Here is a 25,554-nt window from a genome sequence, read left to right as displayed (position 1 = left end):
CACACTCGTTAGAAGCTAAATCCTGGATATTGATAGTTGGGCTCTAGGGGCAATAATTGACTGGTAAAAGTTACACTCAAAAACATCAGAGCCAGGAACGTTGGATGTGATATTGGCTGCGATCAGGCGTGCACCTCTGAATCATTGAGTATAGTTAGTTGTGCTCCTCAAAGGGCCAGTGTTAGAGATGCGGTGGTACACAGCCAATGGAATCATTGAAGCATTCGCTCTCGTTTGCGTGATGAATGTGTCTGTTGTTTCTATCATAGGCCCAGAGCAGACCGATCTATTTTCAACTATTAGCTTTGAGGCCTTGTTTGAGGAGCCATGGTAGTTCGTACGGTAGCAATGTCCTTTTCCTGGTCAGCTACCGTCGTACTCAGCGCAGCAAGGAACAGCGTGCACAGTGCCGATGCAAGCTTCATGGTGATTAACTTGATGTTCTGTTGTGAACTGTAGGGTTCCAACGTTGAGATAAACTCGGTGGCGGCTGCTCTCAAGCGGCTTATATCTTCCAGTTGCTGAGTCTCTATGGGAGATTCTCCTGCCAGGGACAATACTAAGGGACTTTGATTATGTTGATATTTTACTGAACAGCGCCTGGTGTAACAATTCGTGATGCCCGGAAGTTTCAGGGACCACTCATCTTGCAACTTACTACAAAGAAACGATCGGCTGGAAATGATCGTCGGGATGAGAGCTTACTTTGAGCACGCGAGCACATGGCACATTTACCCTTTGGCGCTGGCGACATGTGGACTGAAACATGGCTTCATATGGCGTGCTTTCTAGGGTTCGGCGAGTTCCTGAGCCACAAGGCTCCTTGCCATGGAAGTCAATAGGCTAGAAAGATGGAACTTCCAGGGCACTTGCCAGATTGGCTGAAGAAACATCCAAAAACTTGACATAATCCAACCATTCCAACCCCCTTCAGAGAAATACGAAGTTCCACGCCGGCAGTCGCCTCGGCCTCGGCCTGCCCTTTGAGACAGAAAGTTTAGCCTCACAAAGAGATGCCAACGTCTGATCACCATCCTTGACATGCCAACGAATAGGGTCATTCAAGTTGTCTCATATGTGCCTAGGTGTTGCCTTGGCATACACCTCGTTTTGAGTTACCTGACTTCCGTAAGGAACTAGAATGTTTGCGCCTGCATTGCTGTGGTATGGGCATATGCAGGGTGGTGCAGTCCGCTATTCGAACAGAGTTTTCAAGCATTGTTCTCAAGCTGGAATAATCCGACAGACTCAAAATGCGTCCTGCTGTTCATGGTTGTGGCTGGTGTTGTTGAGCAGGTCCCTTTGGTGCTCGCTTTGACGTGTCTTGAGCAACCAATCGCTTATGGCTGTTTCGAGGCTCAGTCAGGCCAGCCCGTGGATATCTCAGAGCTGATAACGTCAATAGGGAGGAGCCTCTATCAAGACTAACTGGCAGGTAAAATGGAGGAAGGAACGAGCACGACCAAGGCCCAATGCACTATTGCTGACTAACAGTGCCTAACCGAGACCACGTGACTACAAGGTATATCGTTTCGGATGTTGCTAGCCAACCGGCACTATGTTCCAAGCGTCTTTCGACAAAAGTGATGACTACACAGCTTACATGATGCTTCATCTGGAAGATACCTGTCATGGCCCTAGTGCAATACTCTGACTCCGAGTCAGATTCAGAGCAGGAAGCTCCGCCCCGGAAGATCTCCAAACAGAACAAAGATGGTTCTGGCCGCAAAACAGCCTCATCACTTCCCCCATTACCGGCGTCCTTCCACGATCTCTACGCTTCTAGTACGAGAGTCAGCGTGAGAGATGATCCGAGTCTCCATGGTGGGCGTAAGCGGGCGATTCCTCATGTTGAGGGGAATTGGCCTACGCATATATATATTGAGTGTATGTTCCACATGTCATTGAACCTTTGATTATTTACTGATATGGCAGAAGGGTACCCCGTTAAAGAAGAGTGGAAGATTCTGGGTAGTATCATCGATCAAGCGGGAAGTTCTCTCCGAGGTGAACAGGAGAAACTCCATAGCTTTTTGTACAGTGACCTCGGCGCACAGCTCCCGCTCCATATCAGTCTATCGAGACCCGTGGTTCTTCGAACAGAGGAGAGGCAGTCATTCATGGAGGCGTTCGAGACAGCGCTTGGAAGTTCTGCTATATCGCCGTGAGTCCACCTCCTTCCTGTTTGATTGTGACCACATGATAACCCGTAAGCTAGATTCGACATCCAAGTCGAAAGCCTAGACTGGGTCTCAAACTTCGAGAAAACCCGCTGGTTCTACGTCCTCCGAGCAAAGCGGCCGGACAAAGATTCTTTGAACCATCTTCTGCACATCTCTAATCGCTCGCTTGGCCTGTTCGGCCAGCCGCCGCTTTACGAGTCTGTATCAGATTCCGCGAAGCAGGATCCTAAGTCTGCCCCTGTAGGTAACTACACCGGGTGCTTCCATATATCTATCGCGTGGAGCCTGGAAGAGCCCTCTGCAGAGGAGAAAGAGCGTATGGAGAGGATCGATCTTGGAGAGCTCAGTGCCCTCAAGATCAGGTTCGATTGTGTGAAGGCGAAGATTGGGAATAATGTTTCGAGCATACCTCTTTGATGGTCAAAAGCTTCAGGAAACCTTGATCCTAATTTTGTGATACACAGATATGGTTCAAAGAGCCCTGCTCATTTCGTACTGTTCAAGCTCTAAGCCCATGAGTTGGTAATTTATCGCGTAACTTTACAGTAAAATTACATATAACTTTCAGGGACCTCTCCCCGATAGGTAACGCGCTTCAGCTTCACCCATCTTCCCCTCCGCAACGCGTCCACGAAGCCTTCTTGTCCAGGGCCAACCTCCGGACCCTCCCTTCACAAGCCAAAAGTATGGCGCATATACATGTCCCACCTGTAACACTGGTGAGCTCCCTTCTCTCGTACGCCTCCTGAAACCAGTCAAGCTAACACTACCAAAAGGAAGACCTCCACTCCTTCCAAGCAAAACACTTCCCACACGCCTCAACCCCCGTATCCTCCCAAGCTCAACCCCCCGGACAACCTCAGTCTCAATCACTCGCAAACCCCGCTCCTATCACCCCAAACCCTCCCTACGAAATTCCAACCGAAGAAACCGAAGAAAACGAGGAGGGTCTAGGCTACTACCCCGACGGCACAAAACGGACCCTCACTGACGAACAAATCCGTATATTCCGGCACAGCGAGATCCAGACGCTTTTGAGGGAGCGGCAGTTGGCGAGGGAGGAGGAGGAGTTTCAAGCGAAGTATGGGAAGACCAACGATGATGATGATGATGGTCATGGGGATGAGAAAGATGTGGAAGTAGAGAAGAAGATTGAGGCCGACGAGCACAGTGATCGCAAGAAGGAGGAGCTTGATGTGAAAACACCAGCTGCGTCTGGAACGGGAACCAAACGTTCTGCTGACGGAGCTGGCTCGAATGAACCTGCTGCGAAGAGACACTCGAATTCCAAGTCGAAGTCGAAGATGAAATCGAAATCGGATACGCAGGAGGATGTGCAGCTGGACTATAACGAGGAGGAAAGTGTTCCTCGCTCGAACCCTTGTGGACGAGCTGCATCGCAATTTGCGGGACGGAAGATTATCTCGTATGACGATTGATTGATTGACTGGGTTTGAAATCAAGCACGGGATGGGCCGTGGACGTTTCGCGGTAAGCATTTCCCCGTCATTATTCTACGTTTCTTTTTTCGTTCTTTACATGATGAAATCATCGTATCAGTCATCCTTAGTCGGAATGCCATACCATGAGGTACATGCGTGAGGCTTTGACGACTTAAATCTTCTCTCTGACATACTCGTTCTGACTTTGTTTTTGCTTGAGTCTTATTTATGACTATTTGCTAATTATAGACTAAACTCAGTGTCAATTTGCTCTATACATACTATACCGAAAGAGTCGCTGAAATGCCGAAAGTCATGATGGGAAGACCCTATGTGCTTGTATGTGGTCTTGTGATAAATCGTTCTTCGTTAAGCTTACGCATATGTCAGGGGCGGTAGCCGGAACAGCCCTGCTCTTTTCGCTATTCTCTTTAAGTCAGTTGGATTCTACCCGGCTTGGGCACCAGAGCCCAGAAGAAGGTTATCCCGAGTAGCAAGCCTATCATTATCGGCTGCAGGACTTCAACACCCGCCCGGGAAGCGATCGCTCCGGTCATGAATGGGAATGCGGCGCATCCAATGGAACCGAAACTGGCGGTGAATCCTGATCGATGTTAGGAACCAGGACCGGACATTGCTTTCAAGTACTGCCACCACTTACCTATCGCTCCGAGATGGAGCTCCTGTGGAATGACCTGGGTGAGCACATACAGTCCCACTGGGTAAAACGGCCCGATGAAGAATCCTGTCAAGCATGGTCAGGTTTCGTTACTATAATGTTGATACAAGGCTACCTACCTAGCAAACAAACCGAGATTGCATTGACTAGGATAGATGGGACGAGCCAAAACACGAGCTGGAATGCGAGAGCCAGTGCAAGGTATATGAACACCATGCGCCTCTCACCGAACCAATGGGTTACGTCTGCCAAAGCAATACGACCCAGGGTGAAGCCGCACCAGAAGATAGACGCAATGTAGCCAACCTTCTCCGGGTCGCCGCCGCGTACCGCGACGAGAAATTGAACCAGCCATCCTATACCACCGTTAGCAACCTCAGAAGTCAGAAGGAATGGTTGCTCATACCGCCAAGCGTAATCTCAGCGCCCGAATAGAGAAAGAAGAACATTGTCAAGTACCACAGTGCGCGATGTGACAACGTCTCTCTCAACTCTTTCCCGGCACCCTCCTTTGATCCCTCGTCGTTCGGCTTGAACAAACGGTGTCGGAAGTTCCACGCCGCAAAGGACGCATTTATCACGCCCAGAACAAGACTGATCAGGTAATATAGCTGCCATCTGGGCATATGCGCGGCGATCGGATTTGCAACGAGCGGAGCTAGAATCGTGCCCAGCCCGTAAACTGCATGCAAGAGACCGAGCCATCGGTGCGAATTGCGCACCGTGACTGTGAAACTGTTCGCTTGCGCATCAGCCAGCGCGAGTCCAAATCCCGTGAACAGAAAACCGCTTGCGAAGACTGGGAACGAGGGCGCAAAGAACATAAGTGCGTAGCCGGTGCATTGGACTGAGATGCCCAGGACCAAGGATCCGCCAGTGCCTAGGTGTGAGCAGATGTGGATGTTGGCAAACGAGGCCGTGAAACCGCCGACGAAGTTGATGAGGTAAATGTAGGAGATTTCGAGCAGGCCGATATTAAACCACGGCTGGATGTAGGGTATGAGGGGACCAAGAGCAGCATCTGTAATTCTGTCAGCTCAGATCTTGCACTTTGGCACCGAAGCAAAGAACTACCATTGAAACCGGCACACAGGATCGCAAAGTTCGTGCTGGCGATCTTCCCGTACACCTCGCTGGCGTCGGTATAGCTGAGCTTTGGTGGCGAGTCTGACTCCGATTCGTCCTCAGGCGGAGTAGCATTCTCCAAGTATGGAGGCGGGTCGTCGTACTCTGTCTGGGTCATAGCTGGCTCGATCAACAAAATTTAGTACGTAACAGGTTGAACTTCGAGGAGCGACAGGGCGAAGCTGGGATCAACAGTGCTTATCAATTCCAGGTGTGGTGTTTCAGGCGAGCTCCAACTGCTCCACGAGGGGTAGGTAGCACTCTGGATCTAGCGTCATGTCGGCCAAGAACGATCAATGAAAGGCGAAAGCCGATGATCTGCCGCTGTAGTAAGTCAAGGTAGCGATAGCATCAAGCTGAGAGCAAGAAAATTATTCTGATTGGCGCTCAGTCTATACTTACACCGTCCTATGCATGGCAGTTGCACAGAGGTCGGGATATCGGAACACAGTGCCTGTGCTGGTGTCACGTTGCCTGCTTCAACGTCTACCTAGGCGTGGGGGTCTATCATGCAGCTTGGCTGTGGTAGCTGCTTCTCCAACATCCTTACCCCGCATTAAACGTTGAATGCTCGATCACTCCTTGTCGTGTTTGGATGCTCCGCTTGCTCCGGCTGCCTATTTGGGCTTTCTGGGACTTTGGCTGGATCACTACTGTCTAGCTTCTGCTCTACAGTGGGTGGCCTAGAATACGAGATCTCTGGCTGAATCCACTTGAGAGTGTTGAGTCACCAGGTTGGCGATGAACATGACTCTGAGATTGGATAATACGGAGTTCAATTGCAGACGCTGTGTCTAGGACCTTCTAAGACTCATGGTTCTGATAAGGTAGGCACGAGTCAGCTGACCGTGGCTATTGACTTTCAGTTTCGTGAACATCTCTGGTTTAATGCAATCCAGATCGCTAGGTATAGAGCCTAGATCAGTCAAACTTCTGCCATTATCTGGTTTACACGTTCCTATATACTAATATGAACAACTTACGCCGAGAGTTGTGTCCACAGTGCAATTGTGGATGGCAAAAGAAGAGTTCCAGAACATCCGCCACGGCAGCCGGAGTTGGGCGTTGGTTCCGGGGTATCAATCGAGTCAGGCTGGTGACAAGTCACGGGGAGTCTTGACGGCTGCACGCCACAATTTAGAACCCCAAGCTTGAATCCTGCTGGACCATAGCCCAATAGAGCCGCCAGCGTCGGCTTGCCGATCCTTTCGGTCTCTATATCATTTTTGATGTCTGCCATAATAACCTCCTGTCTGTCAACTGTCAAGCTTTCACCGTTGGCATTGGATGGGGCCGAGGCAGGTGGACTAGAAAAATTAATAATGAACGGGCAATGACTTGCTACCGATAGCCGGCATCGGAGGCCTTGAAGAAAATTTCCCCAGCTCAGAGAAGTTTCTGTTACGTCGCGGCAGTCGATTCGCGGGCTTGGCCCACTGCAACCGCGATCTGGTCCCGGTGGCGGAGAACGAGGTTTCATCGAAGGCATGCGAACATGGCTGACACGCTGACACCGGAGCTTCATCTGCACGGTGGTCGCCGACGAGCTTAAACTTTCTCTCTTCTTTCTCCATCTTTTCTCTGGTCCTTATCCTTTAATACCCTTTATATACCCCAGCCCGACGGACGATCAACTCTCCTTTCCTCAACACGGTGCCCTCACGCTTGACGAGTTACACTACGCTTTCGTCACTGCGCTTCCGTCTTTGATCGCCTACCTCAAATTTGACCTCGAACCTATGACTCAAAACACAGAAGAGTACCCGGTCCCCTCCTACGGCCGCGAGGACGAGGAGTTCTATGGCCGGGATGAGAAGAAGGACTTAGAGCCTCCACAGGCGCAAGATGCCTTTGGTGATGAGGAATTTGCGGAAGTCAAGTACAAGACTTTGCGGTGGTGGTACGCAGCCCTTGCTCAAGAATGCTCAAGGAATTTTCTAACTTTCTTCTTCTCTACAGGCAATGCGGTCTTCTCATGGTAGCTGAAACAGTGTCTCTTGGTGTTCTTTCTCTGCCTGCCGCTGTTGCGGGATTGGGTTTTGTTCCGTATGTCTTCCTGGTATTCAAAGTCGCAGAGCTGCTGCTAACATACTTCTTCAGAGCCATCATCATTCTCGTCGCACTCGGAATTTTTGCTACATACACAGGATATGTCATTGGACAGTTCAAGAACAAGTACCCTCAGGTTACAAACATGGCAGACGCAGGCGAGGTGATTGCCGGACCCTTTGGTCGTGAGTTTATGGGAGTCGCGCAGATGCTGTTCTTCGTCTTCGTCATGGCGAGCCACCTTCTCACATTCACTGTTGCGATGAACACCCTCACGGACCACGGAACGTGCTCGATCGTCTTTGGAGTTGTTGGAATGGTCGTTTCGTTTATCCTCTGCTTGCCGCGAACCCTTGAGAAGATGTCATGGCTTTCGCTCATTTCCTTCATCAGTATCTTCTCCGCTGTCATGATCTGCATGATCGGAGTTGGAATTGAGAAGCCTGGAATCCACAACGTTGTGGCTGTTGTCGACACTGACCTCTACCATGGCTTTACTGCTGTGACGAACATTGTCTTCGCTTTCTGTGGACACGCTGCCTTCTTCGGTCTCGCCGCTGAATTGAAGGACCCCCGCGATTTCCCCAAGGGTCTTTGCCTTCTCCAGGGAATCGATATCTGCCTCTACCTCGTCGCTGCAGTCGTGATCTACCGCTTCGGTGGCGCTGACGTCAAGTCACCAGCCCTTGGCTCGGCGAGCCCAGTCGTCAGCAAGGTCGCCTACGGCATTGCCCTGCCGACTATCCTTATTGCCGGTGTCATCTACGGTCACGTTGCCTCAAAGTACATCTACGTCCGCATCTTCCGTGGTTCTGACCGCATGCACAAGCGCGACTTTGTCGCCGTCGGCTCATGGGTCGCCATCGCCGCCTGCCTCTGGATTCTGGCCTGGATCATCGCCGAGGCAATTCCTGTCTTTAGCAACCTCCTCAGTCTTATCACTGCGCTGTTCGCATCCTGGTTCACATACGGCTTGTCGGGTATCTTCTGGCTGTTCATGAACAAGGGCAAGTACTTCAAGAACTGGAAGAAGATTGCTTTGACTGGACTGAACCTGCTTGCCGTCGCTGTGGGTGCTGTACTTTGCGGTATGGGCTTGTGGGTTTCTGGAAAGGCGTTGCACGACAACCCTTCCTCGAACAGCTTTTCTTGTGCCAACAATGCTTAGCTTGCCTTTTCTTCGCGATTGGGCTGGCTTTTTGTACAAAACTTGCATTGTGAACATATTTTTACTTCTGGGACATGGATTCGGCGTTGATTAACTTTCTTACTTTTCTTCTTGCATGGGTCAGGGCATTGTGATTCTTCATATACCTCTTCTGTTGCTACTTGCATTGCATACATAAATAGCCTTGATGATATTATCTAATTCATACACTTCATTGAACCATATAACCTCCACTTTGTGCCTACCTGACGACGGTCCTCACGCTATCACCCAATACCCAAAACTCTGGGTCCCCTCAAAGCCGAAGCTATACAGGAAACACGGACGCCAAGCTCGTATTCGTCTGGAAGTCATGACACTTCCACCTTGGAACCGGGACGTCACTTTGACATTTATCTTGTCACCTCACCGGCCATATCATTGCACCATTATACTCAACACCCTACAAGAAATTGCAGCACCAAAATCACATCGTTACAATGCGACAAGCCCTCATCATAACAGCAACAGCCCTTAGCGGCCTCTCTATCGCAGCCACTCTCTACCTCAACTATAAGAAGCAAACTATCGCATCTGGAGTCGTGCACTCCTCTCAACGGGGACATATCTCACCTTCGACACTGCGGAACATCACGTCTCTCCCGGCAGCAGTCTTCAGCGAGAAGTACTATGCCGTCTACGATTATGCTTCTGTTTCAACACCGCTGCATACCCTCCCAGATCTGTCTCCTCGGGAACTCCTGACATGTCTCATCCGCCGGAATATGTCTCATTTCGCATCGTCGCCGCAAGCTCGGCTGCTGAAGCTCAGACTCCCGGCGGACGCGGACGCGGAGACTCGTCGGAGCTTTGACCCCAAGTATCTGAAGACTCTGGAGTTCGAGGAAGGGGATCTAGTTTGTAATGCGTACCGAGTTGTGCTGCGCAGCGACGAGAAGATTGAGTTTGAGTTCCTACTCGGGATGCAAGGGAGGTTGGTAGTTTGTGTTGAGGTTGTTGGGGATGAGGCTACCTTTCATAATGAGACCGTTATGTGGAGAGGAGCCGATGAAGGTGCTAAGATGCCGTTAGAAAGAGGACTGCTGAATTGGGTGCATGAGTATACAGCTTGGTGGATGTTGAGCTCGGGCGTGGATTATCTCAAGGCGATGAAGTAGATTTTGTACTTTGTAACGAGAACCTCGGTCATTGCGATTGCATCGACTAGATTAAATGCGGGAATATATTCGAGCAATTGAATATGCAACACAATAGTCACTGATGTTCATAGTATGTAGAGTGCTGACTGAAACACGGGGAACTGGGACGGCCTCGAGGTGACCGAATCCGGACATTCTCGCTCCTCGCAATTCCTCCTCACGCGTCAATCCAGTCCTGCTTCTACGGTACGGCCCTCCATCGGCGCGATACAATGCGTCCCCGTCGCGACGCCGACAATTTACAGCCAACTGCTCTGCATCTCCAATGACCTCGACAGCCGTGATGCCCGTGCGGACCTCTCTCCGCGCGTCGCGCAGAGACACCAACCCCGACCCCGACCGCGACTCCGACGCCAGCGACGAGGAGAAGAACACCAGCTCTAACACCGTCCAACCGCCCCCTCCCAAACGCCCCCGACTAAACAATAACCCTCTGCCATCGCGTCGGCGCAAGAGCTCGCCGGATTTACTAGATACCACCATTGACAGCACGCCATCGAGCACCGCAGCGTCCACGAAGCTCCGGCGCCCGCGACCGCTCTTCGCTTTCTCCGCTCACCCTCACGCCCACGCTCACACCACTCGATCTCCGCCACCTGGAGCAGGTCGCGGCGCCGCCAATACGCCTCGCGCAAGAAACCTCCGATTGCACCACCATGATAATCCACATTCAAATGCCGCGCTGTACCTAAATGGCGGTCGCGAGTCGCCGGATCCATTAGATACAATATCCCCGGCGCCCGCGCCGACACCCAGGTCCGCTCCGAAACCGAAGCCGCAACCACAATCGCTTTCGAAGCCAGCGCCGAAGAGCAAGAACACAAATACAAATACACCTACCTCTGCCGCATACCGTCAGCGCCGCGTCACGCAATTCTTCAAGGCGCAGTCCGAGTCCGAGCAAGAACAAGAGAAAGAGAAAGAGAAAACTACATCGGAGCCCTCGAAGGCGAAGAGTCAGGTCCCGAGTCCGACTGTGGTTGCGACTTCGAACTCGAATCCCCGTCCCGCGCGAGCAAACGCATTCCCTCCCACTCCACCTTTGCCTCCTCCAGAGAATCCAATACCTACCCCGCAGTCTTTATCTGTCCCCGTCTCCGTTCACGTCCCCGTCGAAACGGCTGATCGCGCGAAACCAGAGCCGGAGCCGGAGCCAGAGGAGAAGGGGAAGCGGCGGAGCCTGCGCTCACATGATGGAGGGTCCAGGGTGAAGAGCGATTTGGCGCTGTACTTCCCGAACTATAACCAGCTTATCAGTCTGGAGCCGCCGAAGACAGGTATGCAGCTGCAGTATAAGAGCCGTACGGAGATATGCTGACGAGTGCTATAGAGCTGCTGTCAGAAAATACAGTAATCAAGCTTATCGACGACTTAACGGAACCACCTATACCCCCCGAGACATACTCCGCCCCGGACGCAGAAACGCCATTCGGGAACCCGCTGGTAAATCTACATAATTGTGAGGTTATCATACTACCTAAACCTACACCTACGATACCCTCACCCCCTCCACAAATAACCAACCTCAGACCCATCTCCAAACCCAAAACCTCAACCTCGAAAGAAGAAGATACCACCAACCTCGATCTCCTCCACGAATCCCACTTCTTCAAACCCCACCGCCGCCACGAACGACAAGAGAAACAACTCCGCAATATTGAGCGTGACCGCGCCCAGCACGAAAAGCAACAGCTTGACAGATTACTGGAGGAACTCAAGTCCCAGGACTGGCTGCGCGCGCTCGGGGTGGGAAGCACATCGGGCCGCAGTCTCTCAGAGGCCGAGAAGAAGGCCTATGAGCCAAAACGGGACTACTTCATCCGGGAGATTAGTGCCGTCCTGCAGAAGTTCAAGATCTGGAGGGAGGAAGAGAAAAGGAGAAAGAGTGATAAAGAGAGACTTAGCCTTTCTTTCCAAACTGAAGGCGCTCCTGCTGAGCAGCAACAACAACCACAAAAGCAACAACGACCAAGAGCGAAATCCATCGACCGCCAGACAAAGGATGAACTAAGAGTTCAAGAAGAAGACGAGGATACATCCGACGTCGACGCCCTCGCAGCCCGCCAACTTCTCGCCGAAGCCCGCTCCGCTACATCCTCTCTCCCCAACACAAACACAACAAATAACCACAAACTCAAACGTCCCCCGAAACCAAAATTCTCAAAACACCCGTCTCCGCCTCCTTCCCCTCCTCACGCTCTAATCCCCGATCCCGGCCCTCCAAAACCGTTTACCTCTTTCTTCGCGAAGCCGCATCTCCGCGAGCAGGCTATGTCCGCGAATCGGAAGGGCAGGACGCGGTTAGCATTCGGACACCCTGTTCCTGAGCTTCCTGAACGGGAATTCGAACTCCCGGGTGATATTCTCACTGAGGAGGCGGTCCGTGATTGTAAGAGGAGACGGAGACGCGTTATGAGGGAGAGTGTTAGTTCTGGCTCTCAACCGCCGCAGGGCAAAGGGAAGGGGAAGTAAGAGTTGGTCTTGACTTGATCTTATCTGTATGCTTATGGATATGGTCCTGTCAAACCCTGAACTCTTGAGAGGACTGCTTGTGCCTCGGCTACTTGGACTGCGTTGGATGTTGCCGTGTCCACTACTACCCGTGTCTGTATATAGCTTAGTATCTTTCTTGTTCCTATATCCATTATACTTATTTCTATATATTATATTTCTATATATATCCCACTGGAGACTCAAGTCGGCGTTCAGCTTCAAGGCATTTCTTTGCTTCTGACCAATTCACATTCATACCGTGCACTTCCTACGTAAAATATTGGATGCATGCAAGCACCGACGGTGCCTTTGTTAAGACACTGGGTATCATGCCGTGCGGCTTCTTACGCTTGTTGAGGCCGTAATCCCAAAGTAGCCTAGCGTCATAGCCTGGGTTATGCTGTCGGTCCGTAGTTGTTCCAGTACATCACACGCGCTAGGCACGGCACGGCGGATAGATTGGCCGTCAGGCAGTGATTCATGACATCTGATCAGGAAATATATGCTAGTGCCTTTGCTACCTATAGCAGGTTTGTAACTATCAATAGGTTAGGATTATAGCATTAGGTAATAAAATTACCAGATATGGACTAGTTAAGATTCAGGCACCTTTTACCATCTAGACTATGTATCACGAGTAAATGTGCAAAAATCCTGTTCTTGTGACTTTCAATCCTAACTTTGTACAGTACAATATACATATGTTCGCAGGGTTTCTGGTGGTTACAACTCTTCTCCAGCCACTTCTGTTTTCTGATCGCTGAAGTACTTCCATCTTTCTTCCGAGCATCTCTCCTTGACTCAAAACTACCAGAGCTCCTCTCCATGGGGACAGGCTTTCACTTGGACAATACAAACCTTGCGCAGCGTGGCTTTTCGCGCCACAGGACAGATAGAAAGAACTAGGCAACTAGTCTTGACGATCACAGTCTTCTTTTTAGATCACTGTGAAAGTTGCTGAACCCTTGTATCAATATATCAGATTTAATCAGAATTTGCTTATTTTTCTGACAATTGAGACAGCTTTATGTTCGCGAATCATGCCACAGTAGCCACCCAATCACAACGCCTGGATTCACAAAAGGCTGTGAGAAATTTCTTCAACTAAACAAGCGTGAGGAGAAGGCATAAGTTCGCGTATATCGGCTCCTGTAGTATACCGCGCCACGAACACGCAGGTATCAACGTGGGGAGTCTTAACCGTGGGCACAGCCACCTGCAAGGTTAATCGATTGACAATTACCTACGCCAGCCACACCAGAAGTACCTGGCTTAAGATCCTCTGGATAAGGTTGCTGCCGGCTATGTTGGGGTGCTGAGAGTTACCTTTCGTAGCGGCTCGAGATTCTCGTACCAGTCATCGCTCTGGAAGAGAACTCAGGAGAACCAGAGCTTTATGGATAAGGCACGCTCAAACGATACACATCTCAAACCCTACATCACCTCAGTCTACATTTATATAACAGAGAGGTCCAGACCAAAGTTAATTTTATTCCAGTTTAACAAAGTTATTAGATAGGGGAATGGAGGTACATTCAGAAGCCGGGAATCAACTAAGCAATCAATGCCTACTTCTATCTGGGACCAAGGTTGCATCACCTACAAGACCCAGGGAGAAACGCAAGCGAGACCCGTTTGTTGGGCACTAATACAGAGATCCTCGGCAAAAGCAATGACTGAATCCAGAACCGGGCGTAGTTCTCTATACTATGATGAAAGATCCAAGCCCGTTGCAGCATATGACTGATGTTCCGTGTGTACCACAACCCGGTCCATCGCCAGGATGCCAAGTTCATCTTTGTGATGTTCAATCGACCAGCTGGAGCTCTCGAACACACTGAGAATCTTGAGTTTGCATCGCGCGACGTTTACCATCCGGACTAAGCTATTCAGTAAGGACTTCCGATAGTTATAGTTGCGGTAATCGCAACACCGGTCTCCCCGATCGATAATGATATACAACGTCTCGCTCTCATTGAAGAATTCCACCACCCGCCGCGCAATGTCATGTAGGACATCGGCTTGGCGATCAAATCCCATCTTGCTCGCGGATTTTGTCATCGCGGACTCTTGGTATTTATAAAGCTCTGCTCGAAGGGCATCGCGTTGCTTCCCCACTCTTAGCATATCTTTCTTTTGCGTCATCAGCTGCAATAAGATGATCGGAAGCACCTGATAGAGTGAAGCCCCTTGCTGTGGGACAATATAGTAGGCATACGCGTATTGATCACTAGAGTTCTGAAGCCGTTATATTGTGGAGATGGCTACCCAGGACAGCCAGCATTGTATAGAAATGCCATCGAAGTTCCGGCCGTTCAGGATGAGTAGACGAGGCTGTCTGGATGCCGTCCATTCTTGATAGACACCATTGGCTAAGAAATTGTCAAGACGAGGACCCCGCAGCTGCTGCAAGTGCCCAGCATTTATCTCTTGGTCCATCTCCATGGCTTCACGGTAGGCAGCAAACTCCTTTAGCTGCGAATCGCCGGAGAAGCTCTCCAGCTTCAGACGCCTTGCCAGCGTGACACGACAACGCTAGGAGGAATGTTGTTCCACCCAAACGTACCCATCATCCCCTGGAGAGGATAATAAGGACGCTGCAAGACCATGCTGGTTGTCCTTAGGACAGGATAACAAGCACGTGGAACAGTTATCCCCTACAGGCCCCTATAAGGATAAACAGGATAATAAAGAATAATATATAAGGACACTTACTACTGTCAGATAAGGTCAGGGTCGTCCTGCTAAGCATCGAATCGGACCTTAGGTATTCTGATATCAAGAAGAAGAAGACAAAGTAGAAAGTGCAATAGTAGTTCTGGCGATCTGACTATGTTACTGTAAACTGGATCTCGTGCAGAAGAGGAGCACATGCCAAGGAAAGCAGGGAGTGTATGCAAACATAGCGAGCAATGACGACGATAAATCCTTAATTAAAATCTTTGTTGGCAGTGCAGTGGGCCCGTACGGCCCGCATTGTTAATCAAGGGGCTTGGAGGATTAAATTTGCTCCCACAAGAAGTATATTAAGGGCAAGACAGGAGTGACAGGGTTACATTATCGCACTCTGCGGATGGCAAATTGGCACGCGAATTAGATAGTGTTAGTCTCCTTCTTAACACTTGTGGAAAGGAGGATTGTGATCCTTGCACAAACTGTGATAACTATTTTCTTTGGGTCTTGTCCCCGGCAGCCTTATATTATGTGTCGCCCATAGACACTAAGACCATTTTCAATTAACTGGGGTTTAAATAAGATTGGCCTACTTTGCAGGAGCTTCTTGGCAACTTATAATAAACTTTCTAAAGCAGTTGACCCAGAAGAGGCTCGGCTCATTCGCGAAAGGTTGCACTTTAATAGTCTTGCCAGAGCCTTTACTAAAGCTAAACAACAACAAGATCAACTAAGGACTGGGGGTCTTATCCACGTGAATGTTATCTAGTGCGAGGTCTGCGTCAAGTACCTTTACATCACTCTAATAACTGCCTTGCTCTAACAATCCCTTTGTACGCTGGTCTCTAGTATAGCTTACATCTGTCTCGCATTATCTATATCTGGTTGGATTTCAGTTCTGGCAACATCACGGGCATTCTTCCTGATCTCCTAGCCCCCCTGTTGGCCACCCTGGACGCGGAAGCCATCCAAGGAATCAAGTGCAGCGACAACCAGTCCCCTCTAAAGACCCTTAAAAATGCACTCCCAGGTGTCAAGGCTCAGGCAAAGCTTAGCAAGATTGGAGGCAATATTGCCAACTTTAGCACACTAGCGTGTGCGCGCTGGACAATGCCTGCAAAGGAGTAGTATAGCAACAACTTTAAGACTAAGACTGCGAATCTAGTCCTGTTGGTTAGCACCAGAATAACCCCAGCACGCCACTCATCTTGGCTAAGAGAATAAGCAAGGATCTCGAGGGCAGTGTGATGCTTAAACAGGAAGGCTACTGTGTAAGTCCTATTATCCTGGCTTTATCTTTTAATTCCATCATGGGCTTGCTAATGGGCGGGCTTAGCACACGGTTGTTTTACAAGGCTTGGTATATACCATTAAAGTAATCATAGCATACTTTAACAACGGCACTTTACCTAAGCCCGGCATGGTTTGCAAAGTTGATGCAGTGCCATTTTCAGGTGATAATAGGCTGGCTGCTGTCATTGCAGCGCTTACTAGCGCCGCCAAGGAAAAATAAGTAGCACATAGGAGCGTCCTCCAGGTGTGGTTTACCAATAATGGTGCTATACATTACTAAGCTACAAGCAACCAGAGCTTTATATGGATTGTATAGTAGTTTACATCTTAGGGTTTTGTAGTGTTAATATTAAGACGGCGAGTCAATCAGAAGACTTGAATTAATCTATCTGGTACTCTATGTACGGAATTCAAAGCATGAAGGCAATCAAAGGGGATCGTAAACAAACACGCGGATAGACCCTCGCGGAGCGAGGCTAACCGAGATGAGTAGGCGGTCGGAACAGGCAGTATCTCGCGATCCTCATCCCGGGCACGATGCCCGGAATATGTGGGAAATGGGAAGGAGTCTGGTATTAGGAGGTGCGGATGCACCTCCGAGCTAGGCTAAATACTTATGATGCTGACTAAGACTGTGCAGACCGGGCACCCAAGGACAGGGGAAGAACCCATGCTCCGACAGAATAAGGTCTTCACGTGACCTCTCGCGTATCAGTCAGTTCGATGTCGTCGAACTCACGCTACTCCGTTGCGTGACGGCTCGTCACGCTCGGGATCATGACTTGCAGGCAGTCGTGATAAATATATCATGATTTAACTAAGCTTTGATGTTTTACAGTAATTAGAGTACATTTTATCTATACATGCGTGTTTTAATTTATGATATTTGTGGTTTCTCTTCTAGATGCCACCATTTTACTATAAGATTGAAGTAGGTGTCACAGTGCGCAACCAGATACCTGATTCCTGCCTGATTCCTGCCTGATACCTATCACGACTGCCTGCAAGTCATGATCCCGAGCGTGACAAAGAGGTCACGTGGATTTCAAGGACCTGGGTAGACCTCATTCCGGGCATCGTGCCCGGGATGAGGATCGCGAGATACTGCCTGTTCCGACCGCCTACCCATCCCGGTTAGCCTCGCTCCGCGAGGGTCCATCCGCGTGTTTGTTTACGATCCTCTTCAAAAGCCTTCATGCTTTGAATTCCGTACATAGAGTACCAGATAGGTCAATTCAAGTCTTCTAATAGGCTCGCCGTCTTAATACCTGTCTGATAATGGTATACATATGCGAGAGCAGTGTACAGCCTTCGGCTCTACATCCTAGTCTTTTGCTGGTAGTGCAGCGGTTTAGGCTTCTGAATGCTCCCAGAGGTCGCGCCGTGACAGTAGGTACCTATCGAATTTTGCCACTAGACCAAAAAGGGTCAACCCTCATTAGTAAGGGCTTCTATTCTGGCTGTCAGTACCCTACTGTCATGCCCTACGGCTCGAGCCGTCACGTGCATACCAGCAACGCCAAGCGATCGACACCTCAGGCCGCCTCGGCGACGACCTCCGACCTCCACCTGCAGGCAATACGACCTTTGCCTGCAAGCCACATTCTTTAGGGATCGAACTTCTAGATTAGGTCTAGCATAGAATTGGGTCGGAGGCGAGACGGCGCCTACTTGGAGGGTCGCTGAAGACCTGCTTAGGGGTCTTCAGCGATTCATTCCTGTACCAACTCGAAATCGAATACTGTCTTCTCATTGGCTCATCCTGGTTGCCTGATCCTCCGTACGTTTACTCAGTAGTCGCTAGTCACCTTCCTTACACCTAGTTACTTATATATTAAATACCTGATCAGCACCCACAACCCACCATCCATAACAACCCAGCTGCAGCCGCAAACATAATGCACCCCGCGTCCCCATAAGCTATGTTAAGACCACTCGGGGAATAATTACTAAGGGTAGGGACAGAGAGTCCAGAATTCCAACAAGCTAAAAATAAATATCCTTATCACCACCAAAACCCGTCCACATTACCTGGGCTTATACACTATATGCCGTTCGTAATTCTACCCCATAGGGCTCTCGATTCGCTGCCAGCGGCCCCGTTGTATGCGGCGGGGGCTTGGCATAGGGTCGGAACTCGATCTGCTTCACATTCTTCTCATTGTACCGATCATATGTTCGACCTTTCTGGTTGTGGTCCAGGGCCGGGAGTAAACGTTGTTCAATTTCCACGCGAACAGCCGGCATGACCACGTCCTTGAGCCACTAGGTCTGGAGGTCGTGGTCTGCTTTTTGGACTTTGGTGTAAAAGGCTGATTGGAAGCCGGTATCTACACCTCTTTTTCCGTTAGGTTCGGTGTAGTAACAGTGGTAGCTGTAGCTGTAGTAGAGGTAGACTGAGCTTTCGTGAGGCATTTTGGTGGTGGTTGTGGTGGTTGATTAGATCTTTGGTTTAGAAGAGAAGGAGAGATGTGGTTGTTGAGGTTGTGCTGAAGGGCCAATAAACAGGTGTATTGATGATCGGGGTAAGCAAGAAGAAACAGGTCGAAGAAGAGAGAATTATATGCTGGGGAGGTAGGCAGTGCTCTTATAAGTTCCCCTCTCAGCCTTGCTCGTTTCCTTTCTTGGCAAGTCATGAGACCAGCGCTCGGGGAGCCAATTTGCTTTTGCAGATACGGCCAATATCGTCTTCAAGTCCATTGACAATTCCAACCAGTGTTTGCTCGTGCTCTTTGTCCACCGCTACAAGTCAAGCATGTCATGTGCATCTACCAGTCATGAACTGCGTTCAGAAATCAAAACATCAAGGTTAATAACATTTAGTCTTTCATGTATTCATTAAGCTAAATTGCAGTAGTCGTCGATTTATTACAGATCCTAGTTTTGTTTTGGGGTACATGTGTTGGTACAGCATCTGCTCGGATAGCTAGTCTTATATACTTTCTAGAGGCACCTGATATGCCTCGGGCCTGCCTCCTAAACCCGTAAAATAAAGCAGGCTGCTTAAATTAGAATAACTATATCTGTGATAAAAGGTACCAAAGTAAACATGCTGTATTGGATAAATAGTGTTGAGTATCACATGGCAAAACCTTAACTATGGCAGGGATTAGAAATATATATAATATAAAGAAGGCATCCAGCCCCTGTCAAAGATAGCCAAGTTGATTAACAAGAATAAATCTTACTTATCACTTGTCTTAACAACTAGATTCAATAGGCCCGTGACCGACTTGGCCTGAAGGGTTTGTAGGATATCCGCGCGGGGTTCTAGGTCGAGGACTGGCTGAAGCTTGCGGTATGAACACTGGGAGGATCGGATGGGCAAGAACAGAGCGCTAGGGTGGGATTCCCTGATATTAATGACCCGTGTGGTAAGATGGAGTGCGTAGGCCCTGTGAAGTAGCACCCGGCAGGCCAGACCTTACGCGCCCGACCAGGCCGGACGTACATCCCTGGTCGTACGACCGGCACGGTGGCAGGACTGCCAACTGGCATCTACAACAGGTACAAGACCAAGACAGTCATCTATCTACATTTTCTGAAAATAGTAAGCCAAACTGGAAATCAGGTTAAAACCTGTCTAAGTTCTAAGAACAGTAGCTTGTAGCCTGTGCTGGACCGTGAGCCATGCCAGCTCGCTAGCAGTCAACTGGTGTCCCGGACGGCTCTTTTGTCGATTCCAGCTGTTCAGCTGAGGCTTTTGAATTTTAATGGATTTAAAGCCTCTGACAGTCTCCTTATGTCTTTATGGTTGCGTGCAATGGATCTGATTCTCTCTTTATCTTTGCTAAGCTCGCCCCCATCTTGATAGTGGCCTAGAAACATTGGGCGGGAGTCAGCTTACTTAAATCCTTGTTAAAGAACGTGGCTTTCCAGTTTTGCATCCTTGCGCGCCATCCATACAGGAACCAGCCAAGTGTGTGGTGGTTTTATCTGGAACGTGTCGACTATTTTATATAACACACAATAAGTAGGAGTTTATATAATGCCTTCATGTCTAGACCACCATGGAAAGCATGACTTAATCCACCTTACTAATATAATCACCAGGTTCAACATAGTAAACACCTGCTGCTGTTGCTTGCTGGACGAAGTTAATCTGTGTCCCTATTTTACCTAAATGGCATTCTGGGACTTCAAGAAAACGCCTGTGCCTTTTTTGACCCTTTATTTTTTCCCTTAAAGCTGGATTGCTTGAAATCTGTTCGAGCATGTTTAACAATCTGCATCGAAACAATTGGATTCATTAAATCACGGGCCGGGGCTGGGACGGTCAGATCTTAAGGCCCCTTAAAAACGCGCAAGTTAAATTAGTGTTCATTGAACATACTTGAATAGCAAGAAAGATCCACATGACCGCGCAGCGCGAACTTTCTGACTGCAAAGGGTTGGTTGGGGGACTTAAGGCGTCCTACATATGCTAATCCCCATCACACGCTAGGTATTTTTGTTTCCAGACAAAGAAGGTTGTGATTCTTCAACCAACAGGCCGGAAGCGGCAAGGGTGTCTGGTTCCAGCGTGTCTGACGAGCCGTCCTTACAACCATTAGTGAGATGCTTTGTTTGGCCATTATTATACTGGCTGACATTGTTAATATCACAGGTGTAACTTCCGCAGAACCACGAGCCTGTTTTGTGATCTTTAGAAGTGGTAGCACTTGCTTTGTTAGGACATGATCTGTTATCCGCACATCAAGGGGCGTCCGAAGGCACACAGCTGTTGGCAACAGAGCTCCATAACATATCTGGATATCAAAAATTGTTGCCATTAATGCTGCTTGTCGCGCCAGAGTTGTTGTTTTCAAGCCTAAGGGATATATCTAAAACAGCAAGTATCACTAATAAGCAAGTTAAAGATTAAAGGTATAGTAAATCCCTACAAACCCACACCAAAAGGGTGGATAATACTCTTTATGTCAAGACTGCTAGTCACTCCAACTAAGGATACAGCTGTGTAACGGCGCGAACAAGGCATTTTTGGCTTATTATTAATAGAGATAGTTTAACACCAGTAGATATATTATACTGCCATCTTGCAGATTAGAGTAACAGGCTTTAGGGCAGGGGGAGTATATGCATGGAAGTGCATGGAAATGGGTGGTTTTGGAGGTAATAGGTAATTAATTGGGGGGAAAGCTGCAGCGGACAAAGGGCTATTGTAAGAAACCTGGTGTTCCATCCTAAAAATCAAGCAAGGGGAAAGGCAAAGCATATATAAGGGAAATTTAATATGCTATCTGTGTTGCCATTTAACTTGGGGCAGACTAGGGTATTTATAGCCTGCGGCTTAGGCAACAAGGGAATTGCCATTCTTAAGAATTTAACAAAGAGAAGTATCATGCCTCCTAAAGCAGTCTTTAATGTAGAATGGCCTGATTGTGCACCCCAGATCATGCGCCTTGGGTTTTAACATGGTATGCTTTATTTAGCCAATGCAATTGGCTATTATAAAGAACTTAATGGGGCATTGTCCACAAAGAGTAAGTTCCAGACGCACGGCATGGCAATCTTCTATTAAAATGGCCATGTTTGTAGCATCATGCTTCCCGCCTATATCAGGGCGCAGGGAATGGGAAGATCAAGAAACCGGCCACTTGTTAGCTAACGAGGTTCCACGAGAATGTAATAGTTGATTGCAATGCTGGGGATAGCACTGGAGCCATAGATAAGGCATTTGTGCCATTGGACATGTTTCTTTAAGACTCTTGTGGCCATACAGGCAGTCCAATTGTAATCCACAACAAGCAAGATTAGTATAGCCAGGGCGAAAGTAGGGGCGCAAAATTAAAGATGTAGGACGGGCGGCCGACGCCCAGTAGGGAGGGAAGAGGTGGAGTACGCATCATGCGCAATGCGTAATCAGGCTTGGTTGTAGCCTGCTGGGGGTTTGGGAGGGTTAGTCTTTTAAATAAAGACAGTTAAAAGTGCAGATACTATAGAAGACCAGCAGGCAATGTAATGCCTTAGATAATCAAATGCCCTAACAGCGGCTGCTGGTAGAACAAGGAAATCTGAACCATTTTACTAGATAGAATAGAGTAGAAAGTTTAGGTAAAGAGCCAGTCCAAGCTAATAGGGCAGGGAACTTGAAAGTGAAAGAGACAAGAAAAGGGCACAGCCACAATTTCTAACTAGAAAAAGAGGGCGACAGGCGCGGACATTGTTGGAGTAGATAAGGGCAAGGGGTTGCAATCGTGTGGGTGCAGAGTATGGGAGGGTGGAAGAGGAGAAAGAAAGAATTGGGAAGGGCGAGGGTTAGGAACAGCGAGGACGGTCCTTGTATACTTGGCGGCGCCGACGGGCGGTGATGATGATACGGTGTACCGGGCGACTATCCTCGAAGGGGCAAAATTAACCCAGGGAGGGAATTCGCAGGTCCTCGCTTTACATATTCCATCTCCGAGCGCTTAACTATATTCGTTACAATAAGCTTGTCAAGGATATCTTCAAGGCCATAGAGAGCGGCTGCCGGAAGCTACCACCACTGATAATTCACCAAGGCTTCCGGGTACCTGTTACCGAGCTATCAGTTAAGGACGGCCGGCTCTGGGTCAATGACGACCGTCTGTACATTCCAGAGGACCAAGCTCTACGACACAGAATCCTTAGGCTCCATCACCATCCACGCAACGCTGGCCACCCAGGGCCCAAAGGCCTCTACCGAAACCTGATCTGCAATTATTATTGGCTAAAGATGAAGGACGATTGCATACAATTTTGTTTTTTTTGTACACTATGCCAGCAGAGGTGCTTCTTAAAGTTTAGGTGTACCTAAACATGCTCCACTAAGATATTTAGAATATAATATTTAGGGACATAAGAGAACTAGTTGTCCTACTTGTTTTAGCTTTCAGTTCCTATAATCTAAATTCCTTTTAGTTGTTATGTAGTACTTTAAAGTTGACCAAGCATCAATTTTAGAGGGAAAGTTACGGATCACCCGGGAATTACGTTAGGCGGCCTACCGGCCACCCAATGAGACGGACATACAGTTCTACGTCAAAAGTATCTACCAGCGTACCATGCAACGCGAAAATATATAAATGCTTCTGCGTCTTCCATTGGCCACTACAACTGCATTTTCTATCGGTCGCACTTCTTAAAATATGCAAATTAGAGCTTCAATTCTGGCGATTCTAATAGTACTATTTACAAGCGCTCAATACTTTGTATACCACCCCTCTGCAGCGATAACAGCCTCAACGCGCCGCGGCATTGACTCAATCAACTTGTCAAAATAATCCTGCGATATCTCACTCCACGCAGCCTCTATGGCCTTTGAAAAGAGGTTGGTAATTAGTTCTTTGCTTGCTTTAAGCTCCTCTAATTCAGGATTTGGTTTATGCACGTCCTCTTTCAGTCGCGCCCAGGCATGTTCGATCGGGTTAAGATCAGGCGAGTACGGCGGCCATGCCAGCAACTGAATGTCGTTGTCATTGAACCATTTCTTGACGATTCGCGCTGTATGAATTGGGGCGTTGTCTTGCATGAAGGTAAGCTCAGGAGAATAAATACTAAAGAGATTCGCCTCCAAGATCTCGAGATATGACTTCGCGGAGTAGCCATTTCGTGCCGATTCAGAGTCCCGAGTTAAAAGATTATGTCAACTTGGATATATGACTGTTTAAGACTAATTTGGTAGTCATGACGCCTTTTTGGCTTAGCGGTATATTTTCCCAATAGATTAATATCTAAGCAACCACCACCCCAAATCGCGCCCCAGACCATTATACTAATTTGCTTGCTCTTGGAGTATGTCTGTATATTCTCTTTTTTCCATTTCTTGTTGGCGTGGTTAAGCCTGAAGCACCATTTGTTCCCCTTGCCTTTCCCGATTTCAACGCTGCACTCGTCACTAAATATAATCGTCCGCCAACGCTCCACGCTCCAGTCACGACGCTCAAGAGCCCAATCCAGACGTATTTTAGCGTGCTCTACAAGCAATTTTGGTCTGTTTTTGGCTCTCCAGTGTCCATAGCCTGATCATTTAAGCATTCGAAGTAGGGTAGAGTTTGAGGCCGTCAGTTGGGTTTGAGCTCGAATATCTCCGTAGGAAATGAAGGGATTCGCGCGGATTAAACGGATAATGGTTCTCTCATCTGACATTTAAAATTCTGGGTCAACCGGCGCGTGGAACTGATTTGCCGTCTTGTCGCTTTAAAGTTTGGTCAAGGGTGTACCAAACCATATTTGGCGAAATCTTAAGCTCCGCAGCAATCTCATCTCTAGAGAGCGGAGTCAGCGATAATCCAACAATTTTTCCTCTTTCATAAGGCGTCAACTCAGGGCCTCTAATAATCTTATTATTTAAAGGCGCCAGAGGCCTTCGTGGTGTCGCCATTGTTGAATGAAAAAGTTGACGAGATCGCGTGGTTGACGCGGTGACGCGAATCTGGTGGATACTTTTGCACGCGACTGTACACACACTTCCCACAACTTTCGTATCGATAACCATCACCTCACCGCGCGGTCATAGTGATGGCTAACCGCGGTTAACCGCGGTTCATGCCGCAGCCTAGACTGGTCCAGTAGCAAAAATGCCTTACCAAATCCAAGCCAGATAATCAAGGAGAATGGGGGTTGAAATCGCGACCGAGAAGACCGCAGTAAGGGGAAATGAGAAAGCTATATAGACCATGCACTGGGATGCCAAGCTGCAGGTGTACACCATTCCCGAATAGGTACGCTTTACCATATCTAGTAATTCACCGTCACCGCAGAGTACGGAGTATAGTGTACACTGTATGCTGTATATCAAGCGAGCGAGCATGTGATAGTACCGCATAGACCGCTCCTAGCCAGAACAGTGTACCCAGTGATATCCTCCATCTGTTATGTAGAGTATTCTCAAATGCGGAGGTGGCAACATGAGCGAGTAGGTCAAGCGACCTCAAGCTCAAACAAAGACCTGACTGTATATAGCGCACGCCCGGACCTGGTTAGCCCATAGCCGTTCGGAGATGTGGCCGACGGAGCGGGGGGGATGTGGAGTAGTAAACTACTCCATATCCGTACAGCGCGGCATGAGTGAATCGACAGAGCTTCCTTCTTGCAGCTCGACTACATCGAATGGTAATTGATAGGTTTATACCGAGGAATCAGGTTGCGTCGATTTCAATTGCCAGCTGGATGGAGGGTATTAATTGTTGTGTCAATAATGACGATGGTTTGGGATGTTTGATGGAGAAGCGAGTTGTCCCACAGGCTACCACGTTGTGCCGGAGTTGGTCCGGGTGCCTGTAGACTG

At 48.8% G+C, this 25,554-nt stretch overlaps 9 protein-coding genes across 9 annotated transcripts; 4 read left to right on the top strand and 5 right to left on the bottom strand.

Moving 5' to 3' along the window:
• Positions 1–1,435: 1,435 nt before the first annotated feature.
• BDV14DRAFT_165693 (HVSL domain-containing protein) lies at positions 1,436–2,764 on the top strand. Its single transcript, XM_073767365.1, has 3 exons — positions 1,436–1,887; positions 1,939–2,164; positions 2,219–2,764. Exons 1-3 carry the CDS (start codon positions 1,632–1,634, stop codon positions 2,598–2,600), a joined length of 864 nt encoding a protein of 287 aa, XP_073632307.1. The 5' UTR covers positions 1,436–1,631; the 3' UTR covers positions 2,601–2,764.
• A 1,292-nt stretch (positions 2,765–4,056) lies between these two features.
• Positions 4,057–5,547, bottom strand: BDV14DRAFT_187301 (putative MFS transporter; the record flags this gene model as incomplete). Its single annotated transcript, XM_073770937.1, has 5 exons — positions 4,057–4,229; positions 4,287–4,370; positions 4,424–4,660; positions 4,711–5,325; positions 5,379–5,547. 5 exons carry the CDS (start codon positions 5,545–5,547, stop codon positions 4,057–4,059), a joined length of 1,278 nt encoding a protein of 425 aa, XP_073632306.1.
• A 1,070-nt stretch (positions 5,548–6,617) lies between these two features.
• Positions 6,618–8,901, top strand: BDV14DRAFT_165688 (neutral amino acid permease). Its single transcript, XM_073767364.1, has 3 exons — positions 6,618–7,329; positions 7,389–7,475; positions 7,530–8,901. The coding sequence occupies exons 1-3, from the start codon at positions 7,169–7,171 to the stop codon at positions 8,644–8,646; spliced, it is 1,365 nt and encodes a 454-aa protein (XP_073632305.1). The 5' UTR covers positions 6,618–7,168; the 3' UTR covers positions 8,647–8,901.
• Positions 8,902–9,125: 224 nt separating this feature from the next.
• BDV14DRAFT_187299 (acetyltransferase SAS4-like domain-containing protein) lies at positions 9,126–12,317 on the top strand (the record flags this gene model as incomplete). The annotated part of the gene is made up of 4 exons (XM_073770936.1): positions 9,126–9,776; position 9,924; positions 10,091–11,122; positions 11,176–12,317. 4 exons carry the CDS (start codon positions 9,126–9,128, stop codon positions 12,315–12,317), a joined length of 2,826 nt encoding a protein of 941 aa, XP_073632304.1.
• A 2,193-nt stretch (positions 12,318–14,510) lies between these two features.
• BDV14DRAFT_165680 (uncharacterized protein) lies at positions 14,511–14,778 on the bottom strand (the record flags this gene model as incomplete). Its single annotated transcript, XM_073767363.1, has 1 exon — positions 14,511–14,778. A coding segment is annotated over one exon (193 nt), but the record flags the coding sequence as incomplete, so codon positions are not given.
• A 2,892-nt stretch (positions 14,779–17,670) lies between these two features.
• BDV14DRAFT_165679 (uncharacterized protein) lies at positions 17,671–18,855 on the bottom strand. The gene has a single exon (XM_073767362.1). The coding sequence runs from the start codon at positions 18,549–18,551 to the stop codon at positions 18,342–18,344; it is 210 nt and encodes a 69-aa protein (XP_073632302.1). The 5' UTR covers positions 18,552–18,855; the 3' UTR covers positions 17,671–18,341.
• Positions 18,856–18,940: 85 nt separating this feature from the next.
• Positions 18,941–19,350, top strand: BDV14DRAFT_165678 (uncharacterized protein). The gene is made up of 2 exons (XM_073767361.1): positions 18,941–19,112; positions 19,162–19,350. The coding sequence occupies exons 1-2, from the start codon at positions 19,082–19,084 to the stop codon at positions 19,290–19,292; spliced, it is 162 nt and encodes a 53-aa protein (XP_073632301.1). The 5' UTR covers positions 18,941–19,081; the 3' UTR covers positions 19,293–19,350.
• On the bottom strand, positions 19,351–19,928 carry BDV14DRAFT_165677 (uncharacterized protein). Its single transcript, XM_073767360.1, has 2 exons — positions 19,908–19,928; positions 19,351–19,854 (listed from the first exon to the last, which is right to left on the bottom strand). The coding sequence occupies exon 2, from the start codon at positions 19,800–19,802 to the stop codon at positions 19,575–19,577; it is 228 nt and encodes a 75-aa protein (XP_073632300.1). The 5' UTR covers positions 19,803–19,854; positions 19,908–19,928; the 3' UTR covers positions 19,351–19,574.
• A 1,389-nt stretch (positions 19,929–21,317) lies between these two features.
• Positions 21,318–21,613, bottom strand: BDV14DRAFT_165673 (uncharacterized protein). The gene has a single exon (XM_073767359.1). It carries the CDS (start codon positions 21,517–21,519, stop codon positions 21,328–21,330), a length of 192 nt encoding a protein of 63 aa, XP_073632299.1. The 5' UTR covers positions 21,520–21,613; the 3' UTR covers positions 21,318–21,327.
• Positions 21,614–25,554: the final 3,941 nt, after the last annotated feature.

The sequence above is a fragment of the Aspergillus stella-maris genome (genome assembly GCF_047715825.1).
Source record: "Aspergillus stella-maris strain CBS 113639 unplaced genomic scaffold BDV14scaffold_5, whole genome shotgun sequence".
Taxonomy (NCBI): domain Eukaryota; kingdom Fungi; phylum Ascomycota; class Eurotiomycetes; order Eurotiales; family Aspergillaceae; genus Aspergillus; species Aspergillus stella-maris.
The sequence above is the reverse complement of the archived record's forward strand: the minus strand, read 5'-3'. Positions and strand labels throughout refer to the sequence as shown.